General features: G+C 31.9%; 2 protein-coding genes across 3 annotated transcripts in view; both read left to right on the forward strand.

The window, feature by feature from the left end:
- LOC113513007 (G-protein coupled receptor moody-like) overlaps positions 1–13,299 on the forward strand; it is a 159,396-nt gene that overhangs the window by 64,670 nt on the left and 81,427 nt on the right. The gene's annotated exons all lie outside the window — the stretch shown is intronic.
- LOC128200372 (uncharacterized) lies at positions 8,536–12,948 on the forward strand. The gene is made up of 2 exons (XM_052893608.1): positions 8,536–10,027; positions 10,552–12,948. The coding sequence occupies exon 2, from the start codon at positions 10,557–10,559 to the stop codon at positions 12,426–12,428; it is 1,872 nt and encodes a 623-aa protein (XP_052749568.1). The 5' UTR covers positions 8,536–10,027; positions 10,552–10,556; the 3' UTR covers positions 12,429–12,948.

Consider the following 13,299-nt stretch of genomic DNA (forward strand, 5'->3'; position numbering starts at 1 on the left):
AGATCATTAATAGTAATTAATTAACGCCTCATGAACTAAAACAGAACTCGAATTAATATAATCATCATCAATCATCATTATCTGACTTTAATATAGACTAATTTATGATTTTGCCCCACGAGCAAAATAACAGAATGTGTCAAAACTAATATGATAATTTAAAATTATGTTCCTCAAAAAAATCTACTTCTAGTGTGTCAAAATGAGTTACATTGATTTAAAAATTACATCACTGAACCGATGTTGATAACATTTACATAGAACTATTATATTCCTTCAAAGAAAATAAATTTTTTAAATTTTTCAAATAACTGACGGAGTTATGAGGTAACAAACAAAAAAAATACAACTGTATGGTAAATATTATACATACATATATTTGTAAATAGAATTGTTAAAATTAGCCCAGACTTCTCATAAAGAAACACTTTTTTAGTAACTATACCCAATTACATTATGTTATATGTATAAAAAAATGCTATATATATATATATATATATATATATATATATATATATATATATATATATATATATATGTGTGTGTGTGTGTGTGTGTATAATATAAATATAAGTCAAAAATATTTCGTCGTATTTCAAAAATACAAGATTATAAATTTCACAGCTATGTTTTTGCGACTAAGTAAACATCTATTAACAAGCGGAGACAGTTAATTGCAGTGATCAATTTCCCTCCTTCCTCCCCACTACCTAACAGCCCACGATACGCCAAACCAAAACAACAAAACCCCCCCATTTTCGTTGTCATTTGTCTTTCGGGAAAATACTCTGTCTTGTCAAGGGGATTGCCAAGTTTTACATAACAATATAAAAAGGTAAGTAGCATTCCATTTACGGTCACATAGATCAGACAATAATTTATTTTTCTCCGAGGGTGCAACGTCCTCGCAAATGTGTCAATTCACGAACATAAATCCAACCCTCACGAGATCCATTTACATGGAAGATAAGGTATGATTGTTATGAGTTATCTTAATCGTACTGTAATTATATAGATATTATTGCTTGTATATCTAAGCTATGTTTGTGCAAATTACAAATATATACCTAATATTTGTGTTCTGAATGTATCTATTTATGTATCACATACATACGAGTATATATAGCGTATCTTGAAACAAGTCATACTCATTTTAATGTCCAGATTGGAGGCGGCATATTGAGCCAGGTCGTTGGGCTCCTTACAATTTAGTTGAACACGATGGTAGCTAGCACATTCGTTATCCGACGGGTGCTTCTAGTAAGCACTCGTCTCTTCAAAAGTACTGTGATTGATTCTAGCTTTGTAGCTTTTTATTTTCTTTCTTTTTATCAATATGAAGGATACCCACGAAAAAGTAAGGGATGGCCGGATTTTAAACCGGAGTCACACAGCACAAATGTAAATATATATCCTTGTAATTATATAGCCATTTTGTACTTATTAAAAATAGAGTACTCAAACGTAGTGTATGACGTCTTCATATTACATGAGCAATGACCCCAAATATATTGCAGAAACTCAGTGAACACAGGTGGCTCTTAACCATACTTTATGTCAGTATATGGGAGAAGCCTATATTCAGCATTTGACAATTAATGACTGAAATAAAATGAAAAATGTGTAGGTGCATAGGCAATAAACCCAAATGAATTTTATTTTATACTTTTTTTATGTTCCTTTTTCACTACAAACAATATAATGCCCGAAGGCTCTTTTATATCTTTATGGCATAAAGAATAAAATCCTACTAAAACATTCCATCATTATGGTATCAGACCAGGAAATTACCCAAAAAATATTTGTAACTTTTAACCTTGAGGTTAATATAGATCGTAATTTAAGTATTTATGTATTCAACGAAAGGAATTTTAAGACTAAAACGGAAGTAAACCCTCATTAAAAAAGAATTATCAAAATAGGCTCAGAATTGACGAAAATATTATCGCATAAAATACAGTCGAATTTAAAAACTCCTTTTAAATAACTAAGAAGTTAACGGTGTCAATTAGAAATCTACTAAGAAAGTGGCTTTAAAAAAATTTTACAGAGGCAGGAAAATAAAATTCGGAAAATATTTTTTTCCAATCTTTCATAACAGACTACTCATAATAGCGCGTAAATAATTTAAAATTATAAAAACAAGTATTTTACAATTTTAATTTATTAGAGAGATAAACAGCAACGTCCCTAAAACATCTTTAAAGCGTAACTGCGGTGCCAATTTGCCTGCCAAGCATGGCAACTACTAGCAAAACCCCCCAAAAGGGAAGCTTGTGCTCAGCAGTGGACAATTAAAAGCTGATATGATGACGATGAAATGTTTTACAATGTCTATATACATGCACAATGGGACTTTAACGAACTTACTGTGTTTGTTGTTTCTGCCAATTTATTTGACTTTGTATTTGTTTTAGAATTTATTATACAATAATTCATTAACACAAGGTTTCAAAATTTATTATATGAACACCTTAACATAAATATTTTAGATTCGAGCTTATTTCTAGAAACCGTCTTTTCTTGATTAATTGATATTCTTAATGAATTCGTCATGATATTCTTGATGAATTTCGTCACGAACTGACCAGCATTCATGCTCACTTATCACCATTCAATATCATTGGTATATCTATAACACAGGAGGGGTCAATTCCATTATCATCCATGAAAAAGAACCTTGACAAAAAGTTACTCCTTGTTCAAACTATTTCAAACTAATAAAATGTATAAAGAGGCCCAATGTTTTTAGTGAACGCAACGAAAATTTATGATTCAATCTTACGGAATTAAAAGCTTGCTAATGCCGATAATCGCAAACAACGATAAACGAGAACAGAATAAATCGTTTTAATGGTCTGTCTGAAACAAGAATCGAATGAATTGCGTAAATAAATTGCCAATAAAGCTTTTATAAATTGAAATAAATCGAAGGCGAAATCTGTTAGATCTTGTAACATTTATTATGTCATTGCTTGTCTTAATGCATATATGTACTATAACATTATCACATATAAAATTGCTACAACTCTTATTATTCAAAAGCAACTAAACTAGGGAACTAATGCTAAAGGTTCGCAATTCACTTATATTTTTCAACCGACATAAAAAAAGGCGGTTCTCAATTACTCTTGTATTGGTCTTAAAATTTTTTTTTTTGCGAAGCAGAAGCAGTTTCAGCTTCAATATTAACTATCCACTGCTCAAAATAAGCCTTTCCCATAAGGGGATTTTCGTTAGTAGTTGCCACGCTTGACAGGCGGATTGGCAGTTAGATTTTTAGAGTTGTTAAGGAGACTGCTACCTATCCCTCTATCATTAAGTTCCTTTAATCGTCTTTTACGACAACCACTGGAAAGGAAGGTACGTATAAATACGTATATACACCTATCCCCCGATTTACACGGTACTTGTTTTACACGTTTTCGCTTTTACACGGTTTTCCAAATAAGTTTTTTTTTTTGTTTTTATCGCACTCTACTAAATGTTACTGTGTTTGAACACGTGCGCTGTGTACACATCTCACGGGGAATCCCGAGCTTATGTGCTGACTTGCTGCACATGCACACTGTGTCTGTATTTCTTCGCATAAAATTAAAGTTTTATCTACGGAAAATTGTATTTGAGTGAAAGTTTCACAGTGTCAGAAAGATTTAATTTTTCATATTCGTAAATTACAAGTGGGTGCATAATTAAGATTTTTATAAATTAACATAAATTAAAAAAAAATATAGGCTTATAATGTCGAAAGAAGTTAAAAGAAAAGTTATTTCTTTAGAAACTAAAATCGAAATTTTGGATCGCTTACGAAAGGGAGATAGAGTAGTAGATGTTGCAAATCATATAACATGAACGAAGCTACAATAAGAACTATTACAATAAAAATATTGAAAACAATCACCTATAATAAAAATATTGAAAAAAATCACAACTGTTAAATAGCAAAATTATGCATTTTCTGCAAGCTTTTCGATTTACACGTTTTTCTCAGGAACGTATCTACCATGTAAATCGGGGGATAGGTATATATATATATATATATATATATATATATATATATATATATATATATATATATATATATATATATATAATATTTAAATATGTTAGATAGTCTACATGAATTTAAGTAATGCTTGGTGAAATTAAATAAAATGAGTAGGCAACTGTCGAGTTTTGTGCGGGTTCTTTTCAGCTGGAAAGAACTTTACAAACTCAGTCGAATACAAATAATTCAAACGATTTAAAATTATTATAAAGAAATCTATTTTAATAGATTTTAAACAACTGAAAATTTTTAATTCTACGTTAATTAAATCGACACAAATTTCTGTAATTGTTTTTATAATTTATTTAAATATTTTACTTTCATGTTAGTTCTATAGACATTTTTAGTCCCATGTAACTCCATTAATCATACAATACGTCACGTTTGTCTTCTATTGTGTTAGGCAGAAATAATGGAACTTTATTAATCAATATTAATATAGTCAATAAGATAGTAGAAATAGTAGATTTTTTATAAAGTAAAATCTACTTCTATTCCACAGAAAAACAATTATTTTAAATCAACCATCTCGATTGGTAAAATATTCATCAAAGTCGATTCAGCATTAATGCAGATATTGCGAAACAAAAACTAAAAATACAATCGACTGTATAAGAGGGGAAGGGATTGTTAGTAATGGGCATTACCAGTCTCATTGCTAATAATATACCCTAACAGATCGTGCTGAATCTCAAGTGTATTCATCACGATGGGCTAACTGACCTGCCTTTTCATTCTAACCTATCATCCTTCACTGGTACCCTGCCATCGTATACCATTAAAGCAGGCGTGGTTGCCATTATCATTCTTAAAAAAAATCGATTGTATAATCTCCTTTTTGAAGTTGGCAATATTTTGTTTCAAAAACAAAAAGTTGCAATCACTGATCAAAGATAAAAAACAACAAACAAATTTAAATATAATTGCCATTAAATATGAAATATATACTTGGAAATACATTAGAAGTTTCAAGGAATGGAACACGGGTTTTAAATCAGACTATCTAACAACATAAATTTGAAATATGTTCATAATCATCTGTCCAAAGTTGGCGACTTACTTCAGAAGGAGAGATGTCGCGAAAGGAAAGTTGTGATGATACATTTATAATAGCAAACTTTGAGTTATTGTGCATAAGTCTTAGATTGTATAGATAGAGCATCGAGACCCTCAAAAACGGGTCACCTTTTTGTCAGCTAATTGTCAAATTAGCTGACTCGTTTATTTATCAGTGTTCTATATATTTATGCATTAAATGTATCTTGACGTATTATGTAATAAATAAAATGTGTGTTTACGTATTAATGATGCAAAAATTTTAAAACAAAATAAATTTAAAAGTTATAATGAAATCACTTATATCTATTTATCACGTAAATTTGTATGAAATAGTTGTCCCGCTTTTCTCGAAGCATTTCTATGGAGACACTCTATCTATATAATCTAAGGCATAAGTATATACATAATATTATTAGTTATTTTAGAAATTTTGCTAATATAATAACTTACATATGTAAATGTTAATAAAGATGTTTATTACTCAAATATGCTTAAACAAATATAAAACCAAATTTTATTCAAATCTGTTTATCTGTTTGGTTGAACAGATTTAAATGAAATTTGGTTTACAAGTAGCTTATATCCTAACTTAACACATAGATTTTATATGCTAATGCACGCGGTAAATCCTCGGGAAAAAGGTAATATTTTTAATGTGAAAGTTTACAAAGGTGTTTATTACTCAAAAAATATCACTGGCTGTACACCAGAAAGATGAGGATGAAGCAGATCAGTTAGCTCATCGTGACAAACTCAACAATAAATTGATGATAAAAAATAAATTAATGATCTATTTTTAACGTACCACCTACCTATTTATTCTTTTATTCCTTCTACCCAAAGGTTGTCTAGAAGAGATGGTTTAGCAATAAGACAAAAAAGTTATTTTTTCCGTTTTGAATTTGACCATTCACTATGTACATTTGAATATATTTTCTTTGGCGAAACCTTTCTTATTTATTGTCGTAGTATATTGTGTGTATTATTAGAAACCCTATATATCTTATAATCAAAAGAGTGAGATACCTTAACGAGTCTATAAAACCAAATCCGATAACGAATTTCGATTTATAATTTCCTCACATTTAAATCTTTAAAATTTGCCGTGTGTGCCCCGGCATAGAATGGCCCACCCCTTCCTTTTCCGTGGGTGCCGTAAGAAGCAACTAAAGGAGGGCGAGGGATGGACAGCAGCATCTCTCTTAAAAGATCTCTACAAGCATAACTGCAGCTGCCAACCCGCCTGCCAATCGTGGCAACTACTTGCAAGACTTCTCTTATAAAAAAGACTTATGTTCAGCAGGGAACAATTAACAGCTGAAGTAATAATAAAAAATATTTTTTTTTTTTTACATTTTATCATACAAAACAGCAACTAAAAACAAATTATTAAAAACAATTTAGTCATACTTACTCACAGAGCAATTATTATTAATACACATATTTTCAAATTACCCAAGAAAAATAACGCAGTGGAAAAATATACATTCATACATACATTTTTCCACTTCGTTATACGCCTACAAGATTTCAAGTCAGTCTAATAAATGAGGGCGCTATATCAATGGGGTTTTGTGAAATGAGATTTGAAAAGGCCTTTGTCTGCGGACACAGGTAATGGGCCGCAATTAGTACATGGCTTACACATTAATTGGTACAAATGTGCGTACAAATAAGGACTGAACCCGTGTTACACAATGCTACTGATGTTAATACTATTAGATACCTGTTAAGTAATTTGTAACCTACTTCGCGAGAGTATATATTTATAATATATAAGACATTATCATCATCATCATATCAGCCTTTAATTGTTCAATGCTGAATATAAGCTTCCCCCTTGGGGGGTTTTACCAGTAGTTGTCACGCTTGGCAGACGGATTGGCAACCGCAGTCAGGTTTTAATGTTTTAAGAGGGACGCTGCTGCCTATCCCTCGCCGTCCCTTAGTCGACTTTTTGGACTTTTTGGAGTGGCCTATTCTATATTTTCTGTGTTGATTCTTAAACGTGTTCTTAGAAAACAAATGGAACGAAGGAGCTTCTACTCATGTTCATTTTTTATTCGACACGAGAAATTAATAAAGTCACTGCGTTTTTATCATTTCCGGCAATTGTTTCAACTTCATCCGAGACGCTGTGACACAAAGCACTAAATGTTTTTTTTTTATACCACTGAGGTGGCAAACAAGCATACGACCCACCTGATGGTAAGTGGTTACCGTAGCCTATGAATATCTGCAATACCAGAGGTATTACGCGTGCGTTGCCGACCCTGAAGAAACCTCTTTACCCCCCTTTTGAAGAACCCCATGCTGTAGTCTCTTGGAAAAACCTTGGCAGGGAGCTCATTCCGCGCAGTACGCGACTATTGAGGCTGTAAGACATGAGGATGAACTCCCTGTCGATGGCGAGCCGTACGATGGTAGAAAGTGGCTGTGGGCATCATATTGAACAATTCCTCTGAGCACAATCCATTGTACAGGCGGTCCCCTAAAGAAAACTTCCGGATGAAGTCTAAACAATTGTCGGAAACGAAAAAAACACAGTGAGTTCATCAATTTTCCCATATGTATATAGATCAATTACTTAATGAAGAGTTTCAAAAATAAAAGGAAAAAATTTATAATTGAGACTATTATCTGCTAGTCTTCGCTTGATGAAGCGAGCTGTATGTTTGCTTGCTTCAACAACCATTATTGATAACCGCCATAGGTACCCGCAACATCAGAGAAATTACAAGTGTGTTGCCAACCTTTTAGGAAGGAAACCTAGTATGATTAACCTACCACTAAAATTAACTTTTCACTTAATGTTATGCTTGGTTGTTATATATTAGTTTATAATATTTAATTATTGATAAAGATAACTAAATAATAGTAAGCAATAAATATTTTATACAATACATTTTGTACTAGTTGCGAGTAGATAGAAAAATTATATTACATTCATATTCTTCAAATTAACAATACTTAATAGAGTCATTATATTCTCCAAAACATAAAATTAAAAATTTCTCTATTGTAAGAAAAAATTTATTTTAAAACCGACTTTTGGCTAGTTCGTTTCGTTTACGGGAAATAAAAATGCAGTCTAGTTTTACTAAATAAATGATATTTTCATCCCATGCCAATTTATAAATGTAAAAGTTGATCAGAAATTTGAATATTTGTTATTCGATCACGCACAAATCAATTTAATATATCAATTTTGTGCACAAATATCAGGTACATTAAAATATATATTTTTCTAATTCATGCTAACAAAACTTCGTGTCACAAATATAAAAATTTAGTTAACAAAAAATAGTTTCTACAATAAATAAGAGTACCGACAAACACTACATACTTCAAAGTGAATATCTAACATAAATACAGATGGGCAAAGCACCGGGTTTAAACCCGGTGCTTTGGTAAAAACCCAATAAACACCCATAAACTCCCATAATCACCCAAAAAAATAGGTTTTTACGTATTTTTTTGAAAATATGTAAGTAATACCAATAAATTATTTTTATAAATTGTATTGATCAATTCTACAATATTAAATAAAACGTTAACTAATAATATTTCAGGAAATTTTAAAAATCTATATATAATAAAATGAAAATAATTAATTTTCAGTGTTTTCATGTTGCAGTTGATCAACATGTTGGCCTTTTGCTTCCCGTAGATACTTTAAAATTTCTTCATAACACCTCGTTCGCACACATGGCCGTATATATTTAAATTCTTGAGCCACTAACAGTCCGAAATACTCATTTCTTTTATCCTCTTCTCCATAAATTAAGCATTTAGAACAGTTTGTTTCTTCTTTCAGTAAATTTTCTTTTACTTTATCCTCGTTTTTTTCTTTGTTGCGACGACGCTGGGTAAATCATCTGGACACTGGGTCTCACTATCGCCAAATATATTTGGAGATCGGCTTCGGCTACGGCTTGGCAGACATTTTTTTCTTTCTACAATTTTAAATTAAATTTATTAGAATAAATGCTTCGAACACACGCGATCTAAGTACCTTTTGTGTTTATTATACCTTACCTACCTAGGTATAAAAAGAGTACTTACGTAGATTTTCTTTTATTAACTGTTTTATACGAAGATCTTGATCTCTCAAATTAGCATCCATTTTACTTCCAGTGATTATCAACTAAATTAATAATCCACAAAGTATTAAATAACGTTTTTATGAAATATTTAGCACAAAAACAATACCCTTTAAATATCGATCGTCAGTAACTGTGGCTGACTTACCTATATTCTAGCAAGCAGGACTGCCAGATGTGAAGGGGAAATCCCCAATAAATTGTTGCATGTGACTGATGATGTGAGCATGTTCGTTTCATAATAAAAATGTTGCCAGGTAACCAAAAAGTCGTATGTTTTTGTGCGAATTACGATCATAATCTTTACGATCGTACATTAAAAAATAGACAAATAATAGTATGAGTACGATTTAAATCGTATATCTGTCAACCCTGCTAGCAAGACAGCGACAAAATCACGTTGCATAACAATGTAGCCCAAGCTTATATCTTATGAAATATACGGAAGAGATACGGACTTAGAAAAAACAGAAATGTTGTTCTTTGTGGAAGTCATTGATGAAATTCTATGTATTTTAGCCCGCAAACTTTCTTCAAACAAAAACAGCGCCATCTAGTATCGAATTCTGTAATTATCTCTTTGTTTATGGATTTGAAGTAAGACCGCCACGCATGCAATACATTATGACTGGGGATTCCCCTATTCGTCGACGCTGAATATGAGGCGACGACAATCACTGTCAAACGTGTTCACTATTACTCTGACTCTGGTAACGTGACTTCCTGGTAACGTGTTAGGTAGGAAAAGCAGTAAAAAAGTGCATATTAAGGGAGCAGATTTGAAATAATATTTATACTTAACAAGAAATAATTAAAGGTAAGTGGATTTTTGAATGATACAATTATATCATGATCACTTAACAATTTTAACTTAAAATTAGATGTATTATTACAAGCTTTTATTTAGCTTGCGTTATGTAAATAAAAGTATGTAGGTATGTTCGTATGTTGATGCAATTATCCTCAATCCTCAACCGACTGGGATAAAATTTTCCATACACGTTTATTTTGGATGATAGTGCATAGTTAGCTGAGAGTCGTCATTGGATAATAATGGTGGATAGCCTAAGATGTGTACTAGATATTTATTTTTAACATAATATGCGTAAGTACCTAATCGAATTAAAGAAGTTGCTGAGAAAAATACAGAACAATACGATAATAAACTAGCGTCTGCGTTTAATCCTCCGAGGAGATGTAATTTTACAAAGGTTTTTTGTATTTATTTTATTATTTTTTTAATAAATTTATTGTAAATAACAAGAAATAATCATTGTAAAAAAATAGGCACTCTATTGTTGAATTTTCGTCAGACCAACTAATCATCGTTCATTTTTTTAGGTTCAATGGGGAGACCTAAAGATTTACGCATATGGGAGCACTACCATACTTTACCAAACAAGTCTGTTTCTTGCAAGCTTTGTAATAAGGTCTACAAATTCAGTAATGCTGCCAAAATGCTTCAACATCTTATCACTTGTCCAAAATCTCCAGAAACATTAAAAGACTCTATGAAACTTATAAAAGATAGCTCGTCCAAAACCAAAATGTCTGGACTGTCAGAGATAGAGACAAATGATTCTTTTATAAGCCCCTCGTCGTCTGCTAACACTACAATAAATGCTGAGTTTCAAGACACCGATGATCATATAAAAACAGAATTAGCGAGAGCTATATTTGTAACAGGGACGCCATTATCGATGGTGCAACATCCTTTATGGATACAATTTTTCGAAAAATTGCAACCAAAATTTAAAATACCTTCACGTAAAGCTTTAGCGACAAAATACTTAGATAAAATATATAGAGAAATGCGTTTTGAGTTAAATGAGGAACTAAATGCTTGTAGTTACTTACACCTTCAGTGCGATGGCTGGTCTAATTTAAGAAATGAAGGAATAATAAACTTTCTTATATCAAAACCTCAACCTGCATACGTTAAAAGTTTGAATACAGAAAGTAATCCTCACACTAGTGAATACCTTAGCCAAGAAGTTGAAAAAGTAATGAAAGTGTATGGAGCAAATAAGTTTCTTGTACTTATTGGCGATAACGCTAGAAATATACAAAAGGCATTCGAATTAACAAAACTCAAATATCCACATGTTGTTCCTCTCGGTTGCTGTGCACATATCCTTAACTTGTTGTGCCAAGATATTGTAAAGATACAAGAATTAACTGTGTTTATTATGCAAGCCATAAATATAATAAAAACTGTTAAAAGGAGTCAACGATTAAGTTCCTTGTTGATAAAATCAAGGCAGGGTGAAGATTCTACACAAACACTAAAATTGCCTTGTGCTACAAGATGGGGAAGTCATGTTACTTCGTTAAAAAGTTTGAAAGCAAATAAGATAGCTTTGCAAATATTAACAGTTAGAGAAGATGTGGTAATTTCAAGAGATATTAAAGATTTAATTCTAAGTGATGATTTCTGGACGAAGACAGGGGAATGTATAAGTATTTTGGAACCAGTCACTGAAAGCATATTTTACTTAGAGAGCGACCAGAATCGTTTGCATCGCACATACATTACATTTAGAGATGTACAAGCTAAGATACGTTTTGCATTAAATGAGATTTCGACATTGAGCGAAGAAAGCAAACAGCAGATTCTAACATCAGTATCTTCAAGATGCAATATGGCAATGAGGCCAATACATTTTGCAGCATATATTCTAGACCCCAGGACTCTAGGAGTCGAACTTACTCAAGAGGAAGAACTTAAGGGTATGGAGTTTATCTACAATTTAAGCCAACACTTAAGTTTGTCAAATGTAATGGCAGATTTGGCGTGTTATAAAGCTAAAGAAAACTTTTGGGCCAGAGGATTTGTATGGAGCTCATTAGATAGCATTGAGCCCCTAATATGGTGGAAAGGTATTTGTGGTTCCACTGAGTTAAGCAAAGTAGCGATTCGTATTCTATCAGCTCCCTGTACTTCGGCAGCCACTGAGCGTTCCTTTAGTATCCAAGGCTACATACATAATAACAAAAGAAATCGACTTACAACTGAAAGAACTGAAAAAATTTCATTCATTTGTTATAACTGGAATCTTAAACATAAAGCTGAATGCGAGGACATTCAGTTTAATGAAGAAAATACCTTAGAAGCTTTCATTGAGCAAGTAAATGAACATAACAGTTTAGACGAAATAGAGCCTATCGAACCTATACAATTCATCGCTTGTAATAACTCTGAATCTGACAGTGATTGACTGTAGTTTTACATTTTACTTTCATCTCTTTCTTAATAAACTCAAAATCAAATTAAAAGTTTTTTATTCTGTAGGCTGCATAATAATATTGTCTATGTCCAGTATAGTGGACGTCTTGCGGCTGAGATGACGATGATGAAGTACAAAATCATAAACACCCAAAAATTTGGGTGTTTATGGGGTTTAAACCCAATAAACCCAAAACACCCGGTTTTTACCCACCAGACTTTAAACCCACCCAGGTGGATTGCCCATCTCTAAACATAAATGATTCAAAAAATAAAAATAAATAAATACTCAAAGAAGACCTTAAGTCTCTACCCGCCTTATTATCAACCACTGTTTGATGTGTCACTTTCTTTGTCCTAGGGACAAATTTAAGAAGGTATTTGTAAGTGATCCCTACTCATGCGGTCGACAGTGCGGTCAATCGATCAAATAAAAGTCCATCGACCTATTCGACCTAATCTGCGAGGAATCTGAATCCGTATCTCAGATGAACAAAATATTTTTAATACGAGTAAACATCCTCGAATCAAAAACTGAAGTCTAAAGTCATTGTTTTAAGGGTAAGTGAATTATTACGAACTGAGCTTTTGCCTACGACACCATACATATGGGTTTTAGAAGTAAAAAAAAACCAATAAAAAAGATCACTTCTCAATGGCAAGTATCAAGACAAAACATACACCAGATTTCAAGTTACCTTCAGGAACACAATTGTACACTACACGATTGTTCGTAATAATAAAGACGATAAATAAAAAAATCTACTTTATTTTGTAGTGCTACTTTCTGAGTTATCAATTTTATGTCATAAACATGACCGCTTAAAAATTCAGACAAAATGAAAACCTTCTTATCTTAGAAG

The sequence above is a fragment of the Galleria mellonella genome, unplaced genomic scaffold (genome assembly GCF_026898425.1).
Source record: "Galleria mellonella isolate WM207_F2 unplaced genomic scaffold, CSIRO_AGI_GalMel_v1 utg182, whole genome shotgun sequence".
In the NCBI taxonomy this organism is placed as follows: Eukaryota; Metazoa; Arthropoda; class Insecta; order Lepidoptera; family Pyralidae; genus Galleria; species Galleria mellonella.

What these genes read in the sequence shown, in the direction of transcription:
- LOC128200372 (XM_052893608.1), top strand. Translation starts at nt 10,557, where the DNA reads ATGGGGAGACCTAAAGATTTACGCATATGGGAGCACTACCATACTTTA.